This window comes from Syngnathus floridae, chromosome 13 (genome assembly GCF_059516105.1).
Source record: "Syngnathus floridae isolate MCC-2025c chromosome 13, RoL_Sflo_1.0, whole genome shotgun sequence".
NCBI lineage: Eukaryota > Metazoa > Chordata > Actinopteri > Syngnathiformes > Syngnathidae > Syngnathus > Syngnathus floridae.
In genome coordinates this window covers 4,430,260-4,454,289 of record NC_142425.1, presented here as the reverse complement: position 1 = coordinate 4,454,289, position 24,030 = coordinate 4,430,260, and the positions used below count along the sequence as shown (strand labels likewise).

The 24,030-nt window shown below is 45.8% G+C and overlaps 4 protein-coding genes and 1 long non-coding RNA gene across 13 annotated transcripts; 2 read left to right on the top strand and 3 right to left on the bottom strand.

Moving 5' to 3' along the window:
* The first annotated feature begins 64 nt into the window (after nucleotides 1-64).
* Nucleotides 65-3,134, top strand: LOC148388209 (E3 ubiquitin-protein ligase RNF14-like). Its single transcript, XM_088394571.1, has 7 exons — nucleotides 65-354; nucleotides 676-806; nucleotides 877-1,575; nucleotides 1,649-1,727; nucleotides 1,818-2,030; nucleotides 2,138-2,310; nucleotides 2,386-3,134. Exons 1-7 carry the CDS (start codon nucleotides 207-209, stop codon nucleotides 2,512-2,514), a joined length of 1,572 nt encoding a protein of 523 aa, XP_088250697.1. The 5' UTR covers nucleotides 65-206; the 3' UTR covers nucleotides 2,515-3,134.
* On the bottom strand, nucleotides 2,727-9,343 carry LOC148388208 (zinc finger matrin-type protein 3-like). 2 transcript variants are annotated; one of them, XM_088394572.1, is made up of 6 exons: nucleotides 8,967-9,343; nucleotides 5,729-6,405; nucleotides 5,517-5,657; nucleotides 5,232-5,398; nucleotides 4,991-5,094; nucleotides 2,727-4,907 (listed from the first exon to the last, which is right to left on the bottom strand). In XM_088394572.1, exons 1-6 carry the CDS (start codon nucleotides 9,085-9,087, stop codon nucleotides 4,699-4,701), a joined length of 1,419 nt encoding a protein of 472 aa, XP_088250698.1. In that variant the 5' UTR covers nucleotides 9,088-9,343; the 3' UTR covers nucleotides 2,727-4,698. The 2 variants fall into 2 exon arrangements, with proteins under 2 accessions (XP_088250698.1, XP_088250699.1); XM_088394573.1 differs by lacking the exon at nucleotides 8,967-9,343 and adding an exon at nucleotides 8,235-8,948.
* On the top strand, nucleotides 8,843-21,006 carry LOC148388206 (phosphatidylinositol 4,5-bisphosphate 3-kinase catalytic subunit alpha isoform-like). 6 transcript variants are annotated; one of them, XM_088394567.1, is made up of 27 exons: nucleotides 9,845-10,040; nucleotides 10,520-10,612; nucleotides 11,025-11,083; nucleotides 11,193-11,285; nucleotides 11,368-11,536; nucleotides 11,682-11,808; nucleotides 11,888-12,097; nucleotides 12,397-12,491; nucleotides 12,611-12,766; nucleotides 12,956-13,201; nucleotides 13,329-13,414; nucleotides 13,535-13,640; nucleotides 14,112-14,264; nucleotides 14,349-14,483; nucleotides 14,966-15,090; nucleotides 15,164-15,245; nucleotides 15,326-15,490; nucleotides 15,665-15,768; nucleotides 15,852-16,023; nucleotides 16,100-16,206; nucleotides 16,282-16,403; nucleotides 16,479-16,557; nucleotides 16,646-16,816; nucleotides 16,896-17,013; nucleotides 17,422-17,573; nucleotides 17,704-17,866; nucleotides 17,980-21,006. In XM_088394567.1, exons 4-27 carry the CDS (start codon nucleotides 11,230-11,232, stop codon nucleotides 18,085-18,087), a joined length of 3,207 nt encoding a protein of 1,068 aa, XP_088250693.1. In that variant the 5' UTR covers nucleotides 9,845-10,040; nucleotides 10,520-10,612; nucleotides 11,025-11,083; nucleotides 11,193-11,229; the 3' UTR covers nucleotides 18,088-21,006. The 6 variants fall into 6 exon arrangements, with proteins under 6 accessions (XP_088250692.1, XP_088250693.1, XP_088250690.1 ...); XM_088394564.1 differs by having other exon boundaries at nucleotides 9,845-10,235; XM_088394566.1 differs by lacking the exons at nucleotides 9,845-10,040; nucleotides 11,025-11,083 and adding an exon at nucleotides 8,843-8,948.
* Nucleotides 11,561-19,029, bottom strand: LOC148388207 (uncharacterized). Its single transcript, XR_015862194.1, has 4 exons — nucleotides 18,022-19,029; nucleotides 17,732-17,848; nucleotides 13,056-13,167; nucleotides 11,561-12,733 (listed from the first exon to the last, which is right to left on the bottom strand). It is a non-coding gene; the product is annotated as an uncharacterized LOC148388207 (long non-coding RNA).
* kng1 (kininogen 1) lies at nucleotides 20,469-23,525 on the bottom strand. 3 transcript variants are annotated; one of them, XM_088394574.1, is made up of 9 exons: nucleotides 23,359-23,525; nucleotides 23,151-23,276; nucleotides 22,938-23,075; nucleotides 22,527-22,643; nucleotides 22,312-22,387; nucleotides 21,444-21,613; nucleotides 21,265-21,375; nucleotides 21,089-21,187; nucleotides 20,469-21,011 (listed from the first exon to the last, which is right to left on the bottom strand). In XM_088394574.1, exons 2-9 carry the CDS (start codon nucleotides 23,208-23,210, stop codon nucleotides 20,727-20,729), a joined length of 1,056 nt encoding a protein of 351 aa, XP_088250700.1. In that variant the 5' UTR covers nucleotides 23,211-23,276; nucleotides 23,359-23,525; the 3' UTR covers nucleotides 20,469-20,726. The 3 variants fall into 3 exon arrangements, with proteins under 3 accessions (XP_088250700.1, XP_088250702.1, XP_088250701.1); XM_088394576.1 differs by having other exon boundaries at nucleotides 23,151-23,271; nucleotides 23,359-23,518; XM_088394575.1 differs by having other exon boundaries at nucleotides 23,151-23,235; nucleotides 23,359-23,514.
* Nucleotides 23,526-24,030: the final 505 nt, after the last annotated feature.

Here is a 24,030-nt window from a genome sequence, read left to right as displayed (position 1 = left end):
TGGTTTGCTTTGTCATAAAAGTAATGCAATGGTGCCGCTCACAGTTGCAGTCGAACTGCTTGCATAGTTGCTGCGGATTCTTGTGTATTACATCATCCAGATGAGATGAGTCAGCAGCGGCACGGATAACAACACACCAAGCAGGAAGTACCATGTGACTAACAAGAGGATCAAATGAAAGGTTTCGTCCATTTTTGACGTGCGGGATGGACCTGGAGGAGCAAGAAAATGAACTGCTGGCTCTGCAAAGCATCTTCAACTCAGAGGAGTTTACTCAACATGAATCCAAGGCTTTGGGAGAACTTCGAGTGTCAGTGGAGCTGCCCTCGGGATATGTGGTGGCACTCGCACAAGGTAAATGACTGAAACCTTGCTCAAGACATAAAATTTTTGAATCAACCAACCAATCAATCACTTTATTTATCCCGAAGAACAATTAGAGGCAACGACTGACAGTTACAGTCCCAAATAAAATAACATTACTGAAGAGATAAATGTGAATACTGTGCTGTAGAAAAAAGGCAGTTTTTAAAGTAAAAACTGTCCAAAATGTGATTTTAATTAAGTTCACCTGTAAAGGTCAGTGCTTTTCAAGGAATCTCTTTTCTGTGATTGTATCATGAAAAATAATGTTCCCATTCAAGCCCAAGTTTTTCCCTATTTGCTTTTCCAAAGGTAACTCAGTGAAGCAGTACAAGGTCTCATTCCTTCCACCACTGCTTCTGACCTTTGAACTTCCTGAGGATTACCCCTCCTGCTCTCCTCCTTCCTTCACTCTCAGTTGCAAGTGGCTCACACATGAGCAAGTAATATGAGCACCACATGCAATCATGGCGCTTGGATGACATAATGGATGACATGTGCCTTTTCCTCCAGCTTGCAGCTCTGGGAGCTCACCTCACCGACCTCTACCGAGCCACCGCGGGGAATGTGGTGCTCTTCTCTTGGGTACAGTTCCTGAGAGAAGATACGCTCATCTTCCTGAATGTCAGTTCTGTGCTGGAGCTGCCCAACGAGCACAGCGCCCCGTACAAGAGCAAAGGCTCGAGAGATGCTGCGCTCTCGGAACACAAAAGAAATGAAACCACCTTGCTTTCGGGATACGAAAATGTTCAAACTCATCACCTTTTGGGTTTTCTTGCTGACGATAGGACGAACAGTTGCGACGGAGACTCTCGGGGGGCCGCAGATTCCGGCACGGCAGACCAAAGTCATTCAATCTCTCACCTTGACTCTTCTGTCACATGCGGTGATGTTGAAACACGTGTAAAAGTTGCTGGAGACACTTTGGCGGCCTTCTCCACTCTCGTATTTAGTCCAGCGCAAATCCTCCTGTGTGAGATTTTGATCCACGATGCAGCCCAGGCACAGAAAGTTTTTGCGCGCACAGTTCATGACTGCGCCGTGTGTTTCGTGAGCTACCTGGGTTCCGAATGCATAAAGATCGAGGAGTGCGGTCACGTCTTCTGCCGGGCCTGTCTCGCCCAGTTCTGCAGGTTGCAGATAACTGAGGGAAATGTCCTCGGGGTCACCTGCGCTCAGGCGGGCTGCACGGCCTCGCCCACACCGGCGCAAGTAAAACGTCAACGACGCCTTCCCGGCAGATGTTTCCCGCCGTCTTTGATTCAATTGTGTTTCCATCTGAAAGGTGGCGAGTCTGGTAGGAGAGGAACTGTTCAGACGCTACGACCGGCTTCTTTTGCAGTCCAGCCTGGACCGCATGGCAGGTGCGACTTTGGGGTGTTTCCCTACAAAGTGGATGACCCCGAAAGAAATCAATTGTGCTGTATGTCACGCGTCTGACCGCATCCCTTCAGATGTGACATACTGCCCACGGCCCTCCTGTGCATCACCCATCATTGTGGAGGAGGCCAGCTCTGCGGCACTCTGCTCCGTCTGCGCCTTCGCCTTCTGCGTCAGCTGCAAGAAGACCTACCACGGAACTCAGGGCTGCACACCAGCCGGGTTGCCCAAGAGACTGCAAAGCAAAGACACGGAGGAAGGCAGTGCAACCCTGCCACACTCACTCGGTAGCTTTTATGTGCTTGCTGGCTACTTTGTTTTACATAGGCTAAAGCTAGGAGGTATTTCAAAATTCTAGGAATAAACATCACTCATTTTGCTGTTCGCGTTTCAGAGGGTATGAAGTTTCTGTGGGATGACTACGTCAGTGGCAGTAAGCAGAGGCGCCGTCTGCTGGTGAGCAGATACGGTCGCAAGGTTCTTTTCCTCAATTTGGAGTCAACACTGAGTGAGGGATGGATTCATCTCAACACCAAAAACTGTCCGTCCTGCTTCAGCAAGATAGAGGTACGGTGACTTCACTTGATAGTTAAAAAAAAATAAATTGAAAGCATATTTTTGTGCAATGTGTATGTGTTATAGAAAGACGCCGGATGCAACATAATGAAATGCTCCCAGTGTCGTCGAATATTCTGTTGGATCTGCCTGGCCGTGCTTTCATTCAGCAGTACACGGCAACACTTTGAGAATGGCACATGTTCTCATTACTAATGATAAACGATGACCAGCACTTTCGCTGGAGCTGAGCTCAATACATTTAGACTACTACGATTTTATGCTAATACTAGTTTACACTGTGGCTACAGAAATACAGTCACAAAATACTTTTTTTTTTTCTTTTCTTTTTTTTTAAACTTGGACCATTGCACGCTGGAAGTGAATTTATCATAAGGCACATTACTCTAATAAACATCTCAAGTTGGTTATTAATATAATCATGTTTATTCTTCAGTAAGAATATACTGTCTTCAGTCATCAGGGGAAAATAATTAATATCATTGAGTGGCATGTTTCATTTCTGAGCAACAGTATTCTGACAATTGTAATGCCCGCGTCAGCATAGCGTAGAAAAAAACATCAATGTAGGCAACCGAATACCAAAAATGATCTCATCTTATTAATGCAACAAATAAGCCCCAAAATGTTTGTCTGCAATGTGTAACCCAAAAGAAAACAAATCTACTGTGTCGATGTTTGTCTGCAATGTGTAACCCAAAAGAAAACAAATCTACTGTGCCGATTGGTCACCAAGCTTACTGATTCTGAGTGCACAAAGAAATTCTTCTCAATAAAATCAGAAAGGACCAGTGCCCCTGCTACTCTCAATTGTAGTGAGACTTCAGAATTATGATTCATTTATTACATTAAAAACAAATCATGTTACTAATTGAAAACAATTTACAATTTCTTCTCATTGGGCCATAAAATCATTGCAGTTGTACTCTATCAGTCTGTTACAAATTTTGAAAAAGGTTGGTGACTCCTGATTGACACTTTCAGGCTCATGCAAAGTAAGTAGAAGTTGTAAAACTTGGAAAAAAAATTCTTCTGTGCCCTAATGTTTTTTGAGCCACTCCATGCGGTGTCCTTGATATATAAAATGCTCCCAACAGTTGCAATCCGACTCACATGCTGCAGTCTCAAAAGACGGCAACACTTTGGCCATACTCGATTGCCAATATTGTCCCTCTTACGACAAATTGAGTGTGTATTCATGCTCTGTATGATGAAACAGTTCCGTTAAGTTACGCTCAGAGATGGCGGCTATCGTGTCTGCCGGCCAATATTTACATGGGATGATGTAAACCGATGATGGATGAGGCAGCTTGGATGTTTGCTTGGCATGAATCCTCTGAATGGCCTTGAGCAAGACGCCAAAGACTCATGGCACGTGCGCTTGTGATCACTGCTGATGGGGAGGGCATGCTATCAAGAGCTTTACAAGAAAACTTGAAAAAAAATGTGGTAAAAATAAATGACTGCCCAAAGCAGAAAAAAAACGCACCAAAAAAAACCAAAACATTCCCTTGCCAATTTTATCTGGTGGATTTATGGACAGTATTTTCAATGGAAATTTATTTACTGCAATGATTCGAAACCTAAGACTGCTCGGAATACAAGGATATAACTTTATCTTTGGTGCAATATATTAAGCATAATAATACTTTTCATAGTGTTTTGCCTCTTCTGATATATCATGCCAAATATTTTCCAAAAGACAAAAAAATTGTGACTAATGTTGGTTATGACTGTAGTTTCTAAAGTAGTTGTTGCACAATAGATTCCTGACAATTATAGATTTGAAATGGTTACAGTAGTACGAGTAGACATAAATGTTAACCCAATATTAAAGACATGTACACTATAAGTAACCTTTATAAATACGCCTGTTATATAATTGTATATGATTTTCGTAGAGAAAGCAACCAGGCAAGAATATCGAAAAGTCGTCGGTAATCTCAACGACATTGCCAGGATGGTCGGCCAAAGCTTCTTTGTAAGAATTCACTTTCCCTACAACTGAAGGCACAAACAAGGCCAGCCGGGTGAAGCCTTAAGCCTGATCCAAAGGACCACTTGAGGTCCGCAAAGGCCACCAGATTCATGTTACACATCATGCTTGTTGTTCCTGCCACGTCATCTGGGTTGTGCTTTGGAATTGATCCCATCCATAGGACCAGCGCCATTGTTTTTCCTATTGATCCAACCAATTGTGTTACATCACATGTTACGTTACATTGGATCCTGAGTTGGACAGAAAAAAAAAAAAGAAACCAGAGAAGCTATAATTTCACAACAACAAAGTTGCAACATGTTGACACAAACGCCTCCATAAAATGCCCGCAACAAACATTTTCATTTGACCGCTTGGGTCTCACGCTGTTCCCATGATCCTTAGCTGTATCCCAAGTTCTCCATCTCGTTACGGTACCTCAGCTCCGACACTTTGGCTTTGTGTTGCTTGCTTTCCAGATGCTGTCGGAAGTCCGTTTCTTGTTCGGCTCCGCAGTTGCACATGGAGCAGTAGAACTGTCCGCTGGGGGTCACACACATGGCCAAATCCCTGGGGATCCGCTGCCTTGGTCTGGGGTTGTAGTATGGCCCTGCAGACACACGCAGCCAATCTCTGGAGGTTGGAAAACATTTTGCTACCCTGCTGGTAAAATAGGAAAGGGCGAGCTTTTACCTTGCATGGAGGTAGGAAGCTGTGGGCTCCGGCGATTTTTTACCAATCGGTACTCATTGCCGTCTTTCCTGTTGCTTCTCGGGCTTACATCACGACTGCAGTCCCTGAAATAGAAGGTACCGAGTAACAAGCTTTCACGTGACAAACTGTATTTTTGGACACAAAAAAATGCTTGATCAACTTGCAGACCACATTTTCATAGCACGCGTTTTAGCCAAGTGAGTGAAAGTGTGAAGCTTACGTGTTAGTGGTGTTGTGCTGAGCCTCGGCCAGCCGAAGTTTCTTTGCATGGTTCTTGCCCTGGTAGTGAGCCTGTGCCACCAACTGAGAACTGAAGGAGGCATCGCACAGCTTACAGTAGTCATTCTCCGTGGCCAAAATTACCCGGCTGGGCCCCTTAGACAGCGCCTGAAGACACACGACAAAGCAGTGCAGTCTTTGGCTTTGCACATCCAAACGAAAGAAAATTGACCTGTGTAAGCAGATTGTCTACTTGAGCAACAGATTTGGTGGGTTGGCGCCTCACCTGCCTTGTGGCGTCGCCGTCGTTGGACCCCGAGATGAGGTTTGTCTGCCCGGCTACCTCAAGGACTTCGGGGATCCTGATGGCTGGCGGCTGCTGACTACCAGCCAAGAAATTCCGCATTTTCTTACTGTGGTTCTTCCCCTGGAGAGACAAAGTGGCAAAGGAGAGTTGTATGCTGAACTGCACATCGCTGTGCGTTTGCGACTGCTAACCTGGTAGTGAGCCTGTGCCTGCTGAGCTGAGTTGACAGTAACATTACAGAGTTTACAGTACAATGGTTTACAAAGTTCTTCCAGAGCAAGCGTATCCTCCTGCTCCTCCCGGCCCAGAAGTGAGGCCTCTTCCCGGGGTTGTTCGCTGGCTGGGGGTCCCGGACCTGGAAGAAGACCCGACACCGGCGATGAGATGAGGGGAGGCCCGGGTCTTAGGGGCAGTTGGGAGAGTTCCGGGCTCGGGATAAGCGGGGAGGGCAAGGGACCGGGGGGCGGGGGGAATCTGTTGGCTCCGGCAGGCACAGGGGGAACCATCGCGTGTGCATGGTTCAAAGGAGGAGGGATGAGTGGTTGCGTGAGCTCCAAGGAAGGAGGCACCATAGCTTGGGAGTGGTCCAGAGATGGTAGTCTTAAGGTGTGTGTCAAGGAAGGAGGCCCCAGTGGCGGCGGCGGGCCTAAACGATGCACTGGCGCAATGGGAGGAGGCCTCAAGGTGTGAGTGGCAGCCATTGGAGGCGGCACCAGAGTCTGGGCGCCCACTATGTTGGGCGGTCCGATCGCCGTGGTGGGGACAACCGCCGGAGCGACGAGAGGCGGCGGAGGTCCCAGCTGATGCGCAAAAGGCTGCTGGGCGTGGCTGAAGAGACTCAGAGCGGGCTTCAACATGGCCTCTGGCCCTGAGCACAGGAAGATGTGCCACCATGCAAGTTAGTCAACTCAACAATCATGAAGATCAACATTTTCTTTAAACTGGCGTTGCTTTACGATGTCATCTTATTTATGCAGTGATTCATGATGATGGCTCACGTTACAGCGGAAGAAATCACTCCGACAGACACCGATGAGGCAGCATCAGCATTTGACCCAGCTGTGAGGGAACAGGCCTGACCGTCACACCAGCAAGCCGATGAGGTCTTGTTTGCATCCACTCTTGAGTGGCTACAGTGTCTTCCTCGTTTACAGATGCGCAACTCAGACTTCTAATTTTAGACCGACATCTGCAAGCCGCATTACCAAAAGTCACTTGACACTGGTGTGCCTATTGCATAACATAAACAAACACATTTTTATTTCTCTCAGAAAGAACTTAATGTTATCACAAACGTTTAAGAATTGAGTCTCGGATTAGGTATAAATGGCCGCTTGAAATAATCTGGTGATATTTACAAAGTAACCGGCATAAAATAGCCATATGACTCAGGCACAAGCGACAATAATCGAAAGCCTGGCGAGAAATACGAAACGACGAAAGCCCGGAGGACAGAAAAGCTTCACACTTGAATGAGGATCGGAAAGATTCCGATGAGCCGGCAGCAATGCGGCCAAGCGTACGACCATGCAGACGCTAAAGACCTCCAGCGTACGCAAAAAGTGGGGTTCAAAATCAGCTGTTTAAGTGACAGATTGCGCACGTCGCAGGCTCGGCAATCATCTAGCAGCTGTGTCATAGCTTTCCATCTGGAATTCTACTGGTTGCCCGACGGTAGCATTTCATGGGCCCAAAATAACACACTGACGCTCACCTGCCACGCGTGACCTCAGGAGAAAACTATCGTTGAGGTCACACCGGCATAGTCCTGTCAACTGATTTTCATTTGAAATTATTTGAAGAAGTCAAATATATCTGTGAGTAATTTGAGTTACTGTCGATATTATTTTTGTTGTGTTTGTGGTTGAAATGTATGACCCACTAAGGGCTTAACTTTTAAAGGGATATTATTTCATCCATCTTGAAATATGAGTAGTGATTGACATGCCGGCGCATGGAAACAAACAGACCTACTTGTAAAGATTCATGCCAGTGATTTGCCGATCCAAAATTTGGGAATTGTGATGACATTAATTCATAATTAGTTCGCCATTTTTTTAGGTTAATGACAGCATATCAACTACAATCTGCACTTTATTTGAAGGACTAACTACGTGTTTTGGCTTCATTTGACTTAAGTATGTCGTATTTTGCTCGTAGCTGACTGCAGACTAAACTTGTTAGAATACAAACTCAGTTTTATTTGTCTCACTGACGCTAAATATGCACAGACTTTTATACTTTCCTTTGACCACTTTTTAGGAAGTAAAAATAGCATTAATGAACTGAGCTATGTCAAACTTGATTATTTGCAACGTCGTTCAAAGGAACACTTTGTTGCCACTGTATTCCGAAGTCACAGTTCTTGCCGGATTCTTTTTTTCCAGGTTGAAATCATGACACTGTAACCTCTTCTTTTCTTGGAGAACGGCAATCTCATGGGATCCAGCGGGAATCTCTAAATAGGCCAAGTTCTCTTGTTTTTTTTTTTTCGCTTCACCCGTTGTATCACATCAATTATAGAGCAATGAGAAGCACATGCCTCCTGCACTTCTTCCGTCTGCTTCACTGGACAATGTGAAGAGCGCACGATCCATACATGTTCACAATGCTTACTGTACCACATGATGCTATCCAATCACAACTACTATTTTGATCATGCAAAGCCACAACGGTTTGTTTGTACTGAATGTTCACCTCGAGGAGTGTTCAGCCAGATAACGTTCTTCATTCTCGATTAGCCCTTCCCTATGAAACGTCTGAACATCTGGCTGCTGATAAAACTCATATATATCCAAGTCCTGATTGTAAGGATGCTGACAGATGAGCACTGGCACATTTTAGGTGGACTGGCGCAACTCTATTAATGCAACTATTAAGCGTCTAATCAGATTGCTCTGAGCTGATGCTGCTGCACTCCCAAACCCCAGGGGGCACGTTTGAATGACGTCAGGGAATTGCTGTGATGTGTTGACCAGTGTTCTTGTCAGCAGCATAGCATCTCACCGGCTCTCAGCCTTCACATGTAATTTATGCAGAGATTGTGTCCTGGATCGTTTTGCTGCAGCATAACCAAGCGGTGGGAAAGCGCAGCATTAGCGGCAACTGCGTGGGTGTAATGCATGCACACCTTGTACTGACTGCAGTACATGTCCTACTCATGTAAAAATTGCGCACAATAAACGCAGCCCTCGAGAGTGACGTCACGAATCAAATACGTAACTATATTTGTGTTCAATTACAGAGGGGCCCCAGATATGAATCCTTGCGGTCTTCCGGGGTTTTCAAACCAATCTGTATCACAAGACGAGTCAGGTGCTTGATGGACTCCTCTTGATATATAGCACAAGCTCCCTCTCCCTGTACGGTGACGCATAAAAACCCGCTGTCATACACCGGGGGTCCTGCATGGTAAGCCTTTCTCCTTACCTGGCAAACGGGACAGATAATGGCTGCTTCCGCTGTAGCTGACAGCGGACGAAGTGTAATTCCTGCAATAATGTGCACTCTGGTAATACGCCGCATCCCCGTTTCTCAGCTGCAGCGCCATCACTGCAGACGCATCATCCCTCTGCCGACTTCTCCCCTAAAAGCCGGCTGAGCACTGGGCAGCGTGACAGCGCCTCGCACTTGCTCAGGAACTACGGTGTCCACGGCAGGGGGGGACAAACTGAGGGAACACTTTTACCAATAGGAGAGGAACACTATTAGTAAGGAAACACGTTTTTAACAATTGCGCATATAGTATGGCTCAAATTCTATAACGAACGCGTCAGTGTACAAAGTAGACCAACCGTCGGTGCCGATGTTTACCAAGCACCCCTCTCTTAATGGTATAATCCACGTCCCATACCATCGCGGTTGGATTGCATGGGCTGCATCAAGATATGAGCATCTTTTAGTCCATGTATAGATTATATTACATTATATTTCATGTACATTATAATGTACTAGTCCAGTAGTCCTCACCGGGAATACAATACATGGATGGGCCTATACTTGTTAAATTGTTAAATGACTGCATTCTTGTGACCCCCCCCCCCCCATAAAGTTCCACTTTTGTCCTACTTGTATAAAATTAAATGTTGCAGTAAATTACTACACACTAGTCATATGCCATTGTTACGCACTACGTAACTAAGGGTGCACCAACAGATGTTCATAAGGACCCTTAAAATCCATAAATCCCTGAAGGGAAGTGAAATATAAAAAGTTTATTTTGTGTGGATTGTAAAATAAAGTAAGAAGGGCTTTGTAATGCAATGTAGGTTTGAAATGCTGCAGAAGAATGGCCATCCATTTAATGTATATTGTGTGATGTGAGTGTAATGTTCAGAGGCAGACACATGAGGCTGCACAACTTGACCGGAGCAGTTCATAAACATCCTCGCCTTCATCCTCACTCATTGAACACGAACACGCGACTCTCGTTCGCTTCACCATAACAAGTTAAGCACATATCGCAACGCAGCGAGGAATACTGTTGCCGTGGTGGATTAAAGGGTAATCTCGGATTGCTGATTTGAAGGGTCTGGGATCAGATTTTGCGTTTTATTTTCTCCACCGGCGTCGCTAGCCGTCAACCGGCCGCTGAGAGCTGGAGGGGTCGGCTCGCTGGCTGGCATTAGCCGAACCGAAAATTGCACCATCATCTTCCAGGCTTTTGACACCCGTGGAAAGGGGGAGCAAACAAGGCTTGTATGTGGGATAGAACAATTTCACCAGTTTGAGTCCATGTTTTAGCAAGGCGAATGAATGCGAAGCTAGCTAACTGTTCCAAAATGGATTAGCATTTTTTTTTAACGTGTTGGCCATCTGTAACTTGACTGTGTTGTCTGTCAATTATGACACCAGGTTTATCTTGATGATCTCACGTTATGGCTCAGTACGCGTTGGCAGCATCACCGTGCTGTCAACTCGGCTAGCCCGTTGCTAGCCTAGTTGCTAACGTCACCCTCGATTGACCTGATGTTTGTGTTCAGCCTCCTCTCTGTCTCCACACCCCCAAAGTGGCAGCATGAGGTTGGATTGGAAGATGAAGGGTAGAACTAGTCTGTCATCTTTTGCTCTCTAAGGTATGTTTCTCTTGTAATGATACATTTGTCTCGACTGCATTTTGAAGTTCACATCCTGTGTTGTTGGAATCGAGAGTCGAGCTTAATAGCACTCTCTACACTTGAAATAGTTACGTTTGTGGAAATTAACATTAGTAATTTGTTAAGTTTGAGGAACACATTTTTACATTATGTTTAAAAAAACACGTAAAGGTTGAGTTGAGGATATGTTTGAGTTTGCCAATGTGTTGGTCCATTTAAAAATCTTGATACACGTTTGTGTGGAGGCCAATGTTCCCTAACTCCCCACATCCTGTGTTGTGAGGAAGCTTCCTTTTTTGGCCCCAAAGTGCTTCTCTGCATCCTGATCATGGTCACAGCTCACAGATTCGCTCAATGCACATTGTGTTCTTTACTCTTGTTTATTTTGAAGCTCACTTTACACAGTAATAATGAAGTGGTGTACGAGTGTTTCCCACCAATAGGCCGAAGGTAATCTCATCCAATGTGTTGCTCTATATATCCCAAAATGTTGTTTTTGTAAAGTTTGCTCAGGCTCAGCAGTTGTTTTAGTCTTTGTTGAACGCTCTTGTGCTCGCAGCTATTTTGTGCGGCTGAGCTGGGAGACAGAGAGGAAGATGCCTCCCAGGCCGTCCTCGGGGGAATTATGGGGCATCCACCTGATGCCTCCCAGGTAGAGGATGGCAAATTCAGTTTAGCCACAAATGCAAGTGGCTAGCCAAGCAGCTGCTAAGAAATGGGTGTTCTATCTGCAGGATCTTGGTGGATTGCCTGCTGCCCAATGGAATGATTCTGACCTTGGAGTGCCTCCGTGAGGCAACTCTCATCACCATCAAACATGAACTGTTTAAAGAAGCCAGAAAGTATCCCCTCCATCACCTCTTGCAGGAGGAGACCTCTTACATCTTTGTCAGTGTTACTCAGGTAAGCATACTTTTATTCATCATAGAACGTCCAAAGATGACTTTTTGTAAGCCTTGCTTTCACGTCCGAGACGTTCCAGTTGTCCTAAAGTTGTCCTCATTATTGTCATGCACGAGAAATGAAGACTGCATTTTCCTGTCCGTAGGAAGCTGAGCGGGAAGAGTTCTTTGACGAGACACGGCGGCTATGCGACCTCAGACTTTTTCAGCCTTTCCTCAAGGTTATCGAACCGGTTGGCAACCGAGAGGAAAAGATCCTGAACAGAGAGATTGGTGAGTCCCAACAGAGATGGATAGACTGAATGCTAGCAAACCGTGATGTTTAAAATGCCAATTTTTTTTATTTTGCCAGGTTTTGCCATCGGTATGCCAGTGTGCGAATTTGACCTGGTGAAGGACCCCGAAGTTCAGGACTTCAGGAGAAACATCCTGAATGTGTGTAAAGACTCTGTTGAACTGAGAGATGCCAGCGGGCCCCACAGCAGAGCCCTCTACGTTTATCCGCCCAACGTGGAATCCACGCAGGAACTCCCAAAACACATTTACAGCAAATTAGACAAAGGTTTGCATTTGACTTTCATTCCAGACGATAAGTCAAATAAAATCAAAATAAATCGTCAACTTTGCTGATTGATGTATGTGACCAACCAACATCTTAGCGCATTTCACAGGCAAAAGGTCGCATCAAATCTAAAGAAAAAAAAATTACAGTTGACAGGCTGAAATCGGTTCAGAAGTTCAACAATGACCATACACAATGACTCAATAATGAAAATAATTGTCAATTAATTCCTCTCTACTCGATTGATTGATCATGTTCTGACCTCAGTGTTGACCTGTTTGTCTCTTTGTCTGTCTCAGGTCAAATTATTGTTGTCATTTGGGTGATTGTTTCTCCAAATAACGACAAACAAAAGTATACATTGAAGATCAACCACGACTGTGTGCCTGAACAGGTCACTCAAGATCTCAACACACATACCAAAATGCCTCTCAGCTTGTTTATTCCATCTGAGGAAGACAAATGACAGCTAAACCGCTTGTTTTTCCCTTTCAAATCTTTTGTTGATTCCAGGTGATTGCAGAAGCCATTCGCAAGAAGACGCGCAGCATGCTGCTCTCCCCCGAGCAACTGAAGATGTGTGTTCAGGAGTACCAGGGCAAATACATCCTCAAAGTTTGTGGCTGTGACGAGTACCTGCTGGAAAAGTACCCAATCAGCCAATACAAGGTTAGTGAAGTGACACGTCAGCATCCGATAACGTCTTAGGCAGTTCAGGTAGTTTTTTTAAGCAGCATGGCCTTAAATGTTGCGCTTTTAAAAATCAAACTATTTTCAGTGTTGAATCGACTTTAAACGCTAGCGTCCGTGGAATTGACATCCCCCTCCCATCTTGTCTCCCTGTCCCTCTGCCGCCAGTACATTCGTAGTTGCATCATGCTGAGCAGGATGCCCAACTTGATGCTCATGGCCAAGGACAGCCTCTACACCCAATTGCCTAGCGACAACTTTGTCCTACCATCATACTCCCGCCGCATCTCAACGGCGTCATCGTATATGAACGGAGAGGCGGCCACCAAGTCGCTGTGGACCATCAACGGAACGCTGCGAATACGGATCCTCTGCGCCACCTATGTTAACGTCAACATAAGAGACATCGACAAGGTGAGAATAGCTGCTTTTTAGCGGATGAGTCGTTGTCGGGTGATTTTTGCTTGATAATTGACGTGTCGTTGAGAAAGTGTGTCAGCGATGGTTATTTTTTGATCTTCTCCGTCGTCTATTCTTTCAGATTTATGTGAGGACGGGCATTTACCATGGAGGAGAACAGATGTGCGACAATGTCAACACGCAGAGAGTGCCTTGCTCTAACCCCAGGTGACATTTTCCTTTTCACCAGAGTGCTGCCCAGTTTCATTGCAGCACCGTTCGAGGCGCTCCTTACTCGTGTCCACCATTGTGGCGTTTCACCAACGTTGGTCTCGTCTGCGTCTCTAGGTGGAACGAGTGGCTGACTTACGACATGTACATCCCGGACGTCCCGCGAGCCGCCAGACTTTGCCTTTCCATTTGCTCCGTCAAAGGCAGGAAGGGAGCAAAAGAGGTAGCGTGGACATTGATAGTGTAAAGAGACACCGACTGAGCGGGGCTTGGTCCTTTCTCTGCCACGTTTTCGGATGTTCTTTCACACAGCGCCTGAATTAAAGATAAACACCTTCTCCACACAGTGGCCTTTTGTTCAAGCGTTTACTTTAAATAGACACAATTTGGGCGACTGCCAACATGAAACGCTGTCCGCTTGTTTATCGCCCGCGCCCTTCACTGACCCTCAGCGAAGACTCACTTTGTAGGTCGCGGTGTTATCGTTAAACCTTTCTTTGGTTTCAGTAGAAGTGGTAACAAAGCAAGCTTGCTTGATGATGCTTCGACATGAAATTAAATCGCAACGTGGATCCTGCCGGGGCCATTGAATTGGTTTCTTTTTCAAAAAAGGCTTTGTGTCGGGAACATCCTGGATTCATGCTGATGCCCACCTTGTCTTATACTTTGGCTGACTGGATTCTTTTTCTCGAAGGAGCACTGTCCGCTGGCTTGGGGCAACATCAACTTGTTTGACTACACGCACATGCTGGTGGCCAACAAGATGGCGCTCAACCTCTGGCCGGTTCCCCATGGCCTGGAAGATCTTCTCAATCCCATTGGGGTCACGGGCTCCAACCCCAACAAGGTCCACTTCAGTACCACATTACACAAGAAGGAAAGAATTGCATTCGTTTGAATCGGATCTTGAGAGCGTGACTCTGTTGTGCAGGAAACGCCGTGTCTGGAGCTGGAATTTGACCACTTCAGCAGTCCCGTCAAATATCCCGACATGAACGCTGTGGAGGACCACGCTAACTGGACCATCTCTAGAGAGCTTGGCTTCAACTACAACCTGTCTGGACAGGTATCGACTACTCCTTGCCTAAAAGTCACCCGCTGTCATGACTGTTCCGTAATGAGATTTCATAGTCAATAATTAAGGTTGCGTTGCAACATAATCTGTCACGTCACAAAACTGAGACTCAATCCTGGCGTCGCTCATGTATTTTAACGGACGATCGCTTCACGGCATCATCTTGTCACGGAGGCAGGTGCGCACGCCAGCTATCCTCGATACAGGTCCATCAGATACTCAGTGAAGTTGATTTATTTATGTTCAAGGCCTAAGGTGGCGTATTCGATGATACCTTTTATCTGTAACTCGAGTTCCTTGAGAAGCTTTCCCAACAGCTCCTAATGCAAGGGTTTGGCCAAATACCCTCCAGGAAGCGGAAGAACCGGAAACACATCTTGCTTTGTGCCTCAGATTCCTCCGCTGAGAAGTTGAGGAAAGATATCCATGCATAATAAATGGCGTCATAACGCCGAGTGTAATTTGCCTTCCAGAGCAACCGTCTGGCAAGAGATCACGCCCTGACTGAGAGTGACATGGATCAGCTGAGACAGCTAAGCAACAGAGACCCGCTTTCAGAAATTACCGAACAGGAGAAAGACTTCCTGTGGAGGCACAGGTAAGCAAGCTGACCAAATCATGAGCACCCAGCTAGGATGGAGTCAATCAAATGGCCTTCCTTTTACCACCAGACACTACTGCATGAATTTCCCCGAGATCCTGCCAAAGATCCTTCTCGCCGTCAAATGGAACTCCAGAGACGAAGTCGCTCAGGTACTGCGATTGCCCTTCAGGATTTTCTACGAGGGGCTTCTCGATGTGCGGTGTCCATCTTTTGGTATTTGTGTTGCCAGATGTACTGCCTGTTGAAGGAGTGGCCGTCCATCCGTCCCGAGCAAGCCATGGAATTGTTGGACTGCAACTACCCAGACCCCATGGTTCGACACTTTGCTGTGCGCTGCCTTGACAAGTACCTGACTGATGACAAACTCTCCCAGTACCTCATCCAGCTTGTGCAGGTAAGTGCACCTTGGCTGTCTCTCACCGGTTTCCAGTGACCTCTTCCTGGAGATTTTTTTTTCCTTTCACATGATCTGAATGCCAATTAAACATAACTACCTAAATGATCTTTCCCATATGCCCTTAAAAAGCTCCTTGTCAATAATGACCCATTCATGTCTGCCCTGTTGCAGGTTATAAAATACGAGCAGTACCTCGACAATCCTCTGGCCCGTTTTCTGCTCAAAAAGGCGCTAACTAATCAGAGAATTGGACATTTCTTCTTTTGGCATCTCAAGTCAGTTCCTTGCCTTTCCACGTCAGTTTGCTCAAATTGATGATTTGTGTAACCGGCGGTCTCGCCTCGCTTCCGTCTCCAAGGGCTGAAATGCACAACAAAACGGTGAGCCAAAGGTTCGGGCTGCTGTTGGAGGCGTACTGCCGGGCCTGCGGCATGTACCTCAAACACCTAAGCAGGCAGGTGGAGGCCATGGAGAAGCTCATCAATCTCACCGATATCCTCAAACAGGAGAAGAAGGATGAGACGCAGAAGGTGCCGCCCTTGTTCGGCGTCTTTCCCCTCGACGGGCCACACGTTGACGTGCTTGTGTTGTTCTGCGTGTGTGAAGGTTCAGATGCGCTTTCTGGTGGACCAGATGAAAAGACCCGACTACATGGATGCGCTACAGAATTTCACCTCTCCTCTTAACCCCGCCCACCAATTGGGAAATCTGAGGTTAGGCCTGACACTTCCGTGCGAACATGTCTGAAGGAAAGTTTCTGGGGAAAACGCAAGTTCGGTAATGCGCAGGTTGGAGGAATGCAGGATCATGTCATCGGCAAAAAGACCGCTGTGGCTCAACTGGGAAAATCCAGACATCATGTCCGAGCTCCTCTTTCAAAACAATGAGATCATCTTCAAAAACGGAGATGGTAAAGCCACTCTCGTCATAGTCATCCACATGCGGAATGGCCTCATTGGTCTTCCTTGTTCTTTTTGTGCCCTAGACCTACGCCAAGATATGCTGACTTTGCAGATTATCAAAATCATGGAGAACATTTGGCAGAACCAGGGACTAGACCTACGGTACGAGCTCACTCCACCGCAGTTTACCGTGGCTTCCTTCCCACCTGGTCGTGCGAAACTGGTCACTTGCGTTTTTTTTTCCCCGCAGCATGCTGCCCTATGGCTGCCTGTCGCTGGGAGACTGCGTAGGGCTCATCGAGGTGGTTCGCAGTTCGCACACCATCATGCAGATCCAGTGCAAAGGTGGCTTGAAAGGGGCTTTGCAGTTCAACTCCAACACACTGCACCAGTGGCTCAGAGACAAAAACAAGGGCGAGATGTAAGTCTGTCATTCGTCAACATCTTTTGGGGCCAGTTTCATTCACTTGGGACCATCGCTTCCTGCTTTTGACTTGCAGGTATGATATGGCCGTGGACCTTTTTACCAGGTCCTGTGCTGGCTACTGTGTAGCTACGTTTATTCTTGGAATTGGAGACCGACACAACAGCAACATTATGGTCAAAGATGATGGGCAGGTAACCACATCAACGCACACGTTTGTGTCATCGTGGAAATACAGATAAATACGTCAATTCAACACAGTTCCATGGCAACAAGATGCCACAAAACGCTGCCGAAACGAAAATTGGCTTCGTTTTGAATCAGGCGGAGTTTTAGCGCCCTCTTGTGGCTTGCCAACCTGAAGACCAATAAGCCATGAGATTGGAGCAAGTTTTGTCGCCACCTGGTGGCATTTTTATGAATAGGTCGTCATGCAAGTGAGAAAAGAAATCCCTTGGTATTGGTCTTGTGGTATGGCAAGCTTTTCAGTGAGCAAAATCTGAGAATTCGGTGAGGGGAGCACAAGATGACGTCAGTGGATGAAATCTAGCAAGAGAAAGTGAGCAATGACTTTTTCCTTGATACTTTGTGCTGTGCCGCAGTTATTTCATATCGATTTTGGACATTTCCTGGATCATAAGAAAAAGAAGTTTGGCTACAAGCGAGAGCGAGTGCCTTTCGTGTTGACGCAAGACTTCCTCATCGTCATCAGTAAAGGCTCCCAGGAGTGTGCCAAGACCAAAGAGTTTGAGAGGTATGATGCATTGCGGCTGCTATCAACAAGCGTTGAGCCGCTTTCAGGAGTTTCATATCCTCATGTTGGCTTTAATGTCTTTTCAAGAAGTACACACACCTCCGTGTTTGGTTTCTTTTCTGCACTCCAGGTTCCAGGAGATGTGTTATAAAGCCTACCTGGCCATCCGACAGCATGCCAACCTCTTCATCAACCTCTTCTCCATGATGCTGGGCTCCGGCATGCCCGAGTTGCAGTCGTTTGATGACATCGCCTACATTCGGAAGACCTTGGCCCTGGAAAAAACAGAGCAGGTATCATTAACGGAGAACGTGCATGTTATTTTCCAGTTAGTTTCTTAAGAACCTGAAATCCAATTTGGGCACAATTTCCTGGTGATGCAGTCTTTGCTTGTGCCCTTTTGCAGGAGGCGTTGGACTATTTTATGAAACAGATGAATGACGCTCACCATGGCGGCTGGACCACCAAGATGGACTGGATTTTCCACACCATTCGACAGCATGCACTCAACTAAGCTGGAAACAAACAACGTTATTTATTCCCACCTCGTCTCTGTTGAGGTGGCAGCGATCAATCGATGCCTTTGTTTGGAGTCACGCCTCCTGGGAGAAATGCACTAATTTTTTTGTAGAATGACACTGGAAAACCAACGGCCATTGCACTTAATGCTGAGGAGAACTTCTGAATGGTGAAAGGACTGCAAAACCATCGTCTTCATCCAGCTACCAATGTAGCCACCGGGTGTGTCTTGCTGCTTGATTAGCGTTGCTCCGTGGCCGGCCCCGCCCTCAAACCGTTTTCCTGGATAACATTTCCTTGCCAGTGCCATGAAGAAGATAGACAATAAAGCAACTAAATAATTGCTTTAAGGACCTGTTGTCACTTCACCTTTAGTCTTCCACCATTTTTGTGGTGAAACTGCACCTGTAAAGCGGCACCTTTGCCAAACCTTCCTCGAGCCACCAAGGTGTGTTGTTTGTCCCGCCCATCCTCCAACCCACCCGGTGGTGGTGGTGCACCTTGAGACTGATTGATGACTACTTTGGAAAGGTATGTACCAAACGAGTTTGAGTCACTTTCCTTTCATTTTGCTGGCATGATGCTTGGGTCTGTCCTCGGCATCTCAACGTAAGCAATGTGGTCGCCATATTTGTGGATTTGGGGGCAGGTTTCAGAGTATTGTTTTTTTATGATTATTACAGTTTAAAATATTTTTAGACATTTGAGCAGAGCAGATGGCCTGCCCGCCGTGTCTTTTTGTGGCTGTCATTAGTGCACTGATTGGAATGGAAAGGTGTTGACTGTTTGTGTTGTGATGCAAAACGGACTCTGTAGCCAGTTTACGAGTTTGACGTTAGCAGGTGTCCGGAAGGTCAAAACATCACAATATCGCACGCGAAAGCCGAAAACTATATGAGAACTCCATCGTGCGCATGCTGAACTTGGCGGATTTGCCTGACATTTGCCATCTTACAGTTTAATTGTATTGAGGAAGTCAACGTTGTGCTCTGTTGCGATGTGATGCAAAGATGTGAAGTTCGGTCGCAGGATTAACAGTTGTAATGTTTTGAGTTGTGACAACAAACCACATGTGCGCTCACTATTTATCATGTGCTCAGATGCATTTTTTTTTTTTATTTGTTTTTTAGGCCGGTCAAAGTTCATCATGCAGTTAATCAAACTAAACCTTTTTTTTTTTTTTTTTTTTTGCACGTTAAACCTTGAAGCATTAAGCTGTGTGCTTGCACACGCAAAAGTTCCAGTCCAGGTTATTTTTGTTAATGTCAAACTCAGAGCGTTTGAATGTCCTTACCTGTCCAAGTGGTGATACATCTGCGCGGGTTGCAGAACTTAATTGGCAGGTCCCACGTTGTTTGGCAGGTCCCACTTTGTTTGTCTTGGCACGCCAACTCAATGTCTTTCAAGCCATTTTCCTGTGGGGAGTTTGTCAAGTACATACATTTCACATTTTATTTTTCAACATAAGCCTCAAAATGACGTTTTCTTGCAGAGTATGCTTGTTGAAAATAAAAAAAAAAAAAACCTTTTTGATAAGATAACTTTTTCCTTACCTTTTATCTGATTTATCCCTCGTCAAAGTCTGAGTATCAAATTGACTGAATGGGTCGGATCTCGTCAGCAAGTATTGAAGAACACCCAATGCAATACAGACGCACAACACACTAATGTGAAAGGGAAAATGTAATGTTTTGATTGTGTCTGTCCACCTGCTATGGTTGCGAATGTAACTTTTAATGTAGTTGAGCCTTTCAAATGAAGTGAGTGAGTGGCTTTCGAGGATGTGAAACACCTGCGACTTACATAACTCTGCTTACTCCTGTTGAAATGACTCAAAGGAAATGCAGATGCATTGATCATCTGGTCATCAGCCTTGTTTTTATATGCAGTGTTTATTGTACATGACATGCTGACAAAACCTTAGCCTATACTATGAATGTCCAATGTATTTTTTTTCTCACAGCCTATCTGCATGATTGGGTGAAGCTAAAGTGTGTCCTCTTTGCAAAGCACTCACACGTATTTCTAAACGACTGCCTTAAGTTTGCTTCCTTGACAGGTTCATTTTCACGTTAACATGTTTCGACGCTGAATTGTATTGTCGTGTTTTTGTGTAGCTGCCTGGTCACAGGGTAAAAAAAAAAGTGTTGTTCCTGGATGGAATGATTGATCATCCATTTGAGTGTTCTGTGAAGATGTACAAATATACATTTGTTAAACATTCACCAGACTGTGTGTGTTTTTGCACAAAGTGTCAGCACAACAGAGGCCTTGGAATAAAATATTTCCAATGGATAGTTATTCTGCCATGTCAGCACTTTCAGGAAAATAACTGCAATAAATTTCTATTCCATTAGAAACACAAACAGAAGAAAGCAAGGTCATACGACTTTAATTTCTCTATATTGGTCAACAAATCTTACCATCTTTATGCCACGATTCTAACGTGCTATATTCACTTGTGTTGTATAAAATGTTTATCATTTAAATGTATGCAATAGCCTGATACTCTCATGTTAAATTGAAATCAAAACATCTCCTGATTCTACATTTCCTCTTCTCTTTGTGGCATCGGAATATTTCTTCAGAATAGTCCAAAAGCAGGAAAAAGGAAATTATGATTTAATGAGGCGTTCACCCCAGAAGGTCTTTGTCATGAAGAGGCCTGATTGTGGGAGCTGGAGACGTACCATCCAGGTTGGGAGCGAGAGGACGGATGGGGAGGAATGTCTTCCACGGCTTGGACGGGCAGTGGAAGGGGTCGTCGTTTGGACCTTTGGCCGTCGCAGCGGTCGGAGATGCGTCGGTTGCGTCCTCCTCCGATGATTCTTTTTTGTCTGCATGGCCGGTGGGCGCTTGTTCAATAGCGTCCCTAAAGGGAGTCCAGCCGGGAGGCAGTCGTCGGCTCATGAACTGAATCTACACAAAAGTGGATTGCGACCAATTAAGACCACTCCCAAAATATTTTTGCACATCACTAGCGATTGGAGGCCTACCCGAGTTAGCAGAGGACCTTCTTGGCATTCAATATTGGCCTGAGGGGCCACATGTCTCCACGGTGCCACATCCACCGTGGAGCGGCAGTTAAAGACTTCCTGCAAGCAGAGAGAGCTTGTGAGGAAGCCAGTGTCACGCGCAACAAGGACAAACATGGCGTGCACTCGTGTTTTACCATCGTCTCGTTATCGTGCACGCACAAGTCGCTGAGTTCGCTGTGTTCGGCTTTGGCGCAGGTGGTCCTCCTCACGTCAAATTCCAGTTTGAATCGGAAACCTGCCACCACCTGTTTGGAAAAAAACATCGAAATACTTTCTTGCTCTCTTCCACCAAATGGGCACAAACAGACGTCACCTGTCTGGTTGCATGTCCGACGCTGTGAAGACTGAACAGGTGTGTGGAGTTGGAGACGGAGTTGAACTTGGAGATGGAAACTGACAGAGGAACCTTAATGTCCTCTGAGTTCTCGCCAATTTCCATCGGGCAACCCAGACAGGACGCCCTTTCGGGCACAATATGGTCATCTGGAAAACCGCGGCAAGAAGACAAAAAGATGTTTGAGAGGCTTGGCCACCATTCTTAGAGTGACGGTCATCGATAGGCAAAATGATTTTTATCTTTTTTTTAAATTTTGACAAAAGTCAAGCGAGGTCATCCGTTTCTCTCACTGACAAATTCTTTTGACAATGCAAATGTTTGTCTTCCTTCTTGTAATGGATGTTATTGATTACTATGGCAAACACTCATCATTTGTAGTTAATCATTCAGCCTTTGAGAGTGACCACAAGGTTTGCTCGTGCAATCGCTTTTTTTTTCAAAGAATCACCTAAAAATGCAACAAACGTTCAGTGGTAATTTCTGCTTCGTGCACAAAATGCGCACGGAGAAGCATTTTAGCACATCTACATTTTTGTCCATTTCAGAGGGCGGCCATTTTGCCTTGTGCTACCACTTGCTGTCGACTGAAAATGACATCACAGTGCCGTTGGATTCAGAGGGCGGCCATTTTGCCTTGTGTTACCACTTGGTGTCGACTGAGAATGACATCACAGGGGTGTTGGACTCAGCTTGCGAACGTCCATGACTAAACACGGTGCACACGTGATCCTTATGAGTTTATTGTGACATAACTCTTTATAAGTGCCGCTCGACTCCCTAATTGTGCTCCCTTTCTTTCAGTCTCATTTCACTCTTCAAACACACGCAATGACGAATGACTCACCAAGCAGACAGTGCACCTGTTTGGTGTGCTTTTCCGTCTCCGTCACCAGGACTGTGGCGTTGCATGGGAGCGGCTCCTAGAGGAAACAAATGCGAGATGCGCACAACGGGGCGAGCGACGCTAAATACACACGAGACAGACTTTGCCATGCGCAGTTATGAGTCCTCGATTGAAGTACGACTACAAAGAGCGAAACACTGACGAAATGTCATTACTTGACGCCCAAAAGGGTGATAGTTGCATTCTGTGTACGGTTTGGGACTTCCCGCCAGACAGTCGCTCGTCCTGCTGGAAAACTGCAGCGAGTACAAAGAATCCGAGCCGTCCTCTGACTGCAAAAACATGCACAGTTGGGGGGGAAAAAATGGAAATTTATTTTGAAGCACAGTCATGATTTATTTTTGTGATCAAAAGACAAAAAAAAAAAAGAAGCTGCTTTTTGCTCAATGATCACACTCTGAGGCTCTTTAAACAAAAGCGGAACCGCTACAAAGTTCCTTATGAGAGCGAAGCAACTGCAAACCGTAGATAAGTTGCAGTGGTGTACTGAATGTTATCGTGGCTCACCTTATCAATATATTAACTTCTTCAGGTACACATGTATTTGGATCATAAAGCGTCTTTACCTTGGTGGCCGTTAAAATCTGATACAGCGCCAACTTGTAGCTGGCGGTCAACCTGTCGTTGAAAGTGTGTAAAGCGCTGGTGACGGCCGCCTCGACAGACGGGTCATCGCAGAAGATCTGAGCGTCAGGGTTCACGTCCTTCAAGAGCAGAGCGGTGACGGTCAAAAACATCCGGCACTTCAAAACTCAAGTTTAACTCTTGCATGTTGGTACCTGGCCGCAAACGAAGCCCACCAGAAGCAACGTAGTCAGAGCTACCCCACTCCTCATCATCGTGCTCACTTGGTACTTCTCCACCCTGAGGAAAACGGGAGACAAAGGCCAACAATTCGGCCTAGGCTTGAAATGCAGAAGATCAAATCAGATCAATAAGACACAAGCTTAAAAAAAGTGGAGCGATCGAGTAATATGCTGCCCTTACAGGAGGTTCACACGGGGTGCCGATACAATTGGACTCTTCGCCCTGGAGTGGACGACTGATTCAAGTTTTCCTGAAAATGTTGCTGTGAGAAGGATGATGACTCACCCATTAACTCACAGGACAGGAGGGCAGACAGAATACACAAAGTGCTCACACGCATGGACACGCACACACACAGGCTACAGAAAGAGTCAATGTTTGCTTGTTTGTTTGACCTGTTCAGTCAAAGTCAGAGAGACAGACGGCGTACGAGACACCGCAAACGTTCGTTGCTGACTTTAGACCAGCGAACGTGTGTGTGTGCACATGTGTGTATAATTCACCAACACTCTAGCTCATTAATTCATAGTTGCTAAAAGTATGAACTATGGAAAGGAAACAATTACTTCAGAGTTTGTGTTTGAGGGCCGTTGGTCTTTCGTATGTATGCATTTTGTGTGTTTATCTGGTACTTTGTCCCTGACGACCTTTACCCTCCACCACTTTGATTCATCCGGTTCACTGAACCTCTCCAATTTTTGTCCATTTGTTGCTCACAATTTGGGAAGCTGAACAAGACATTTATTAACTCTAGACCGGAGACGTGTTCTCGGTATTCACCAAATCAACCAGGAACCAGATCTGAGCCTCTCAGTCAGTTTTTGCTCAAAGATATTCTTCTAATAATGCTGT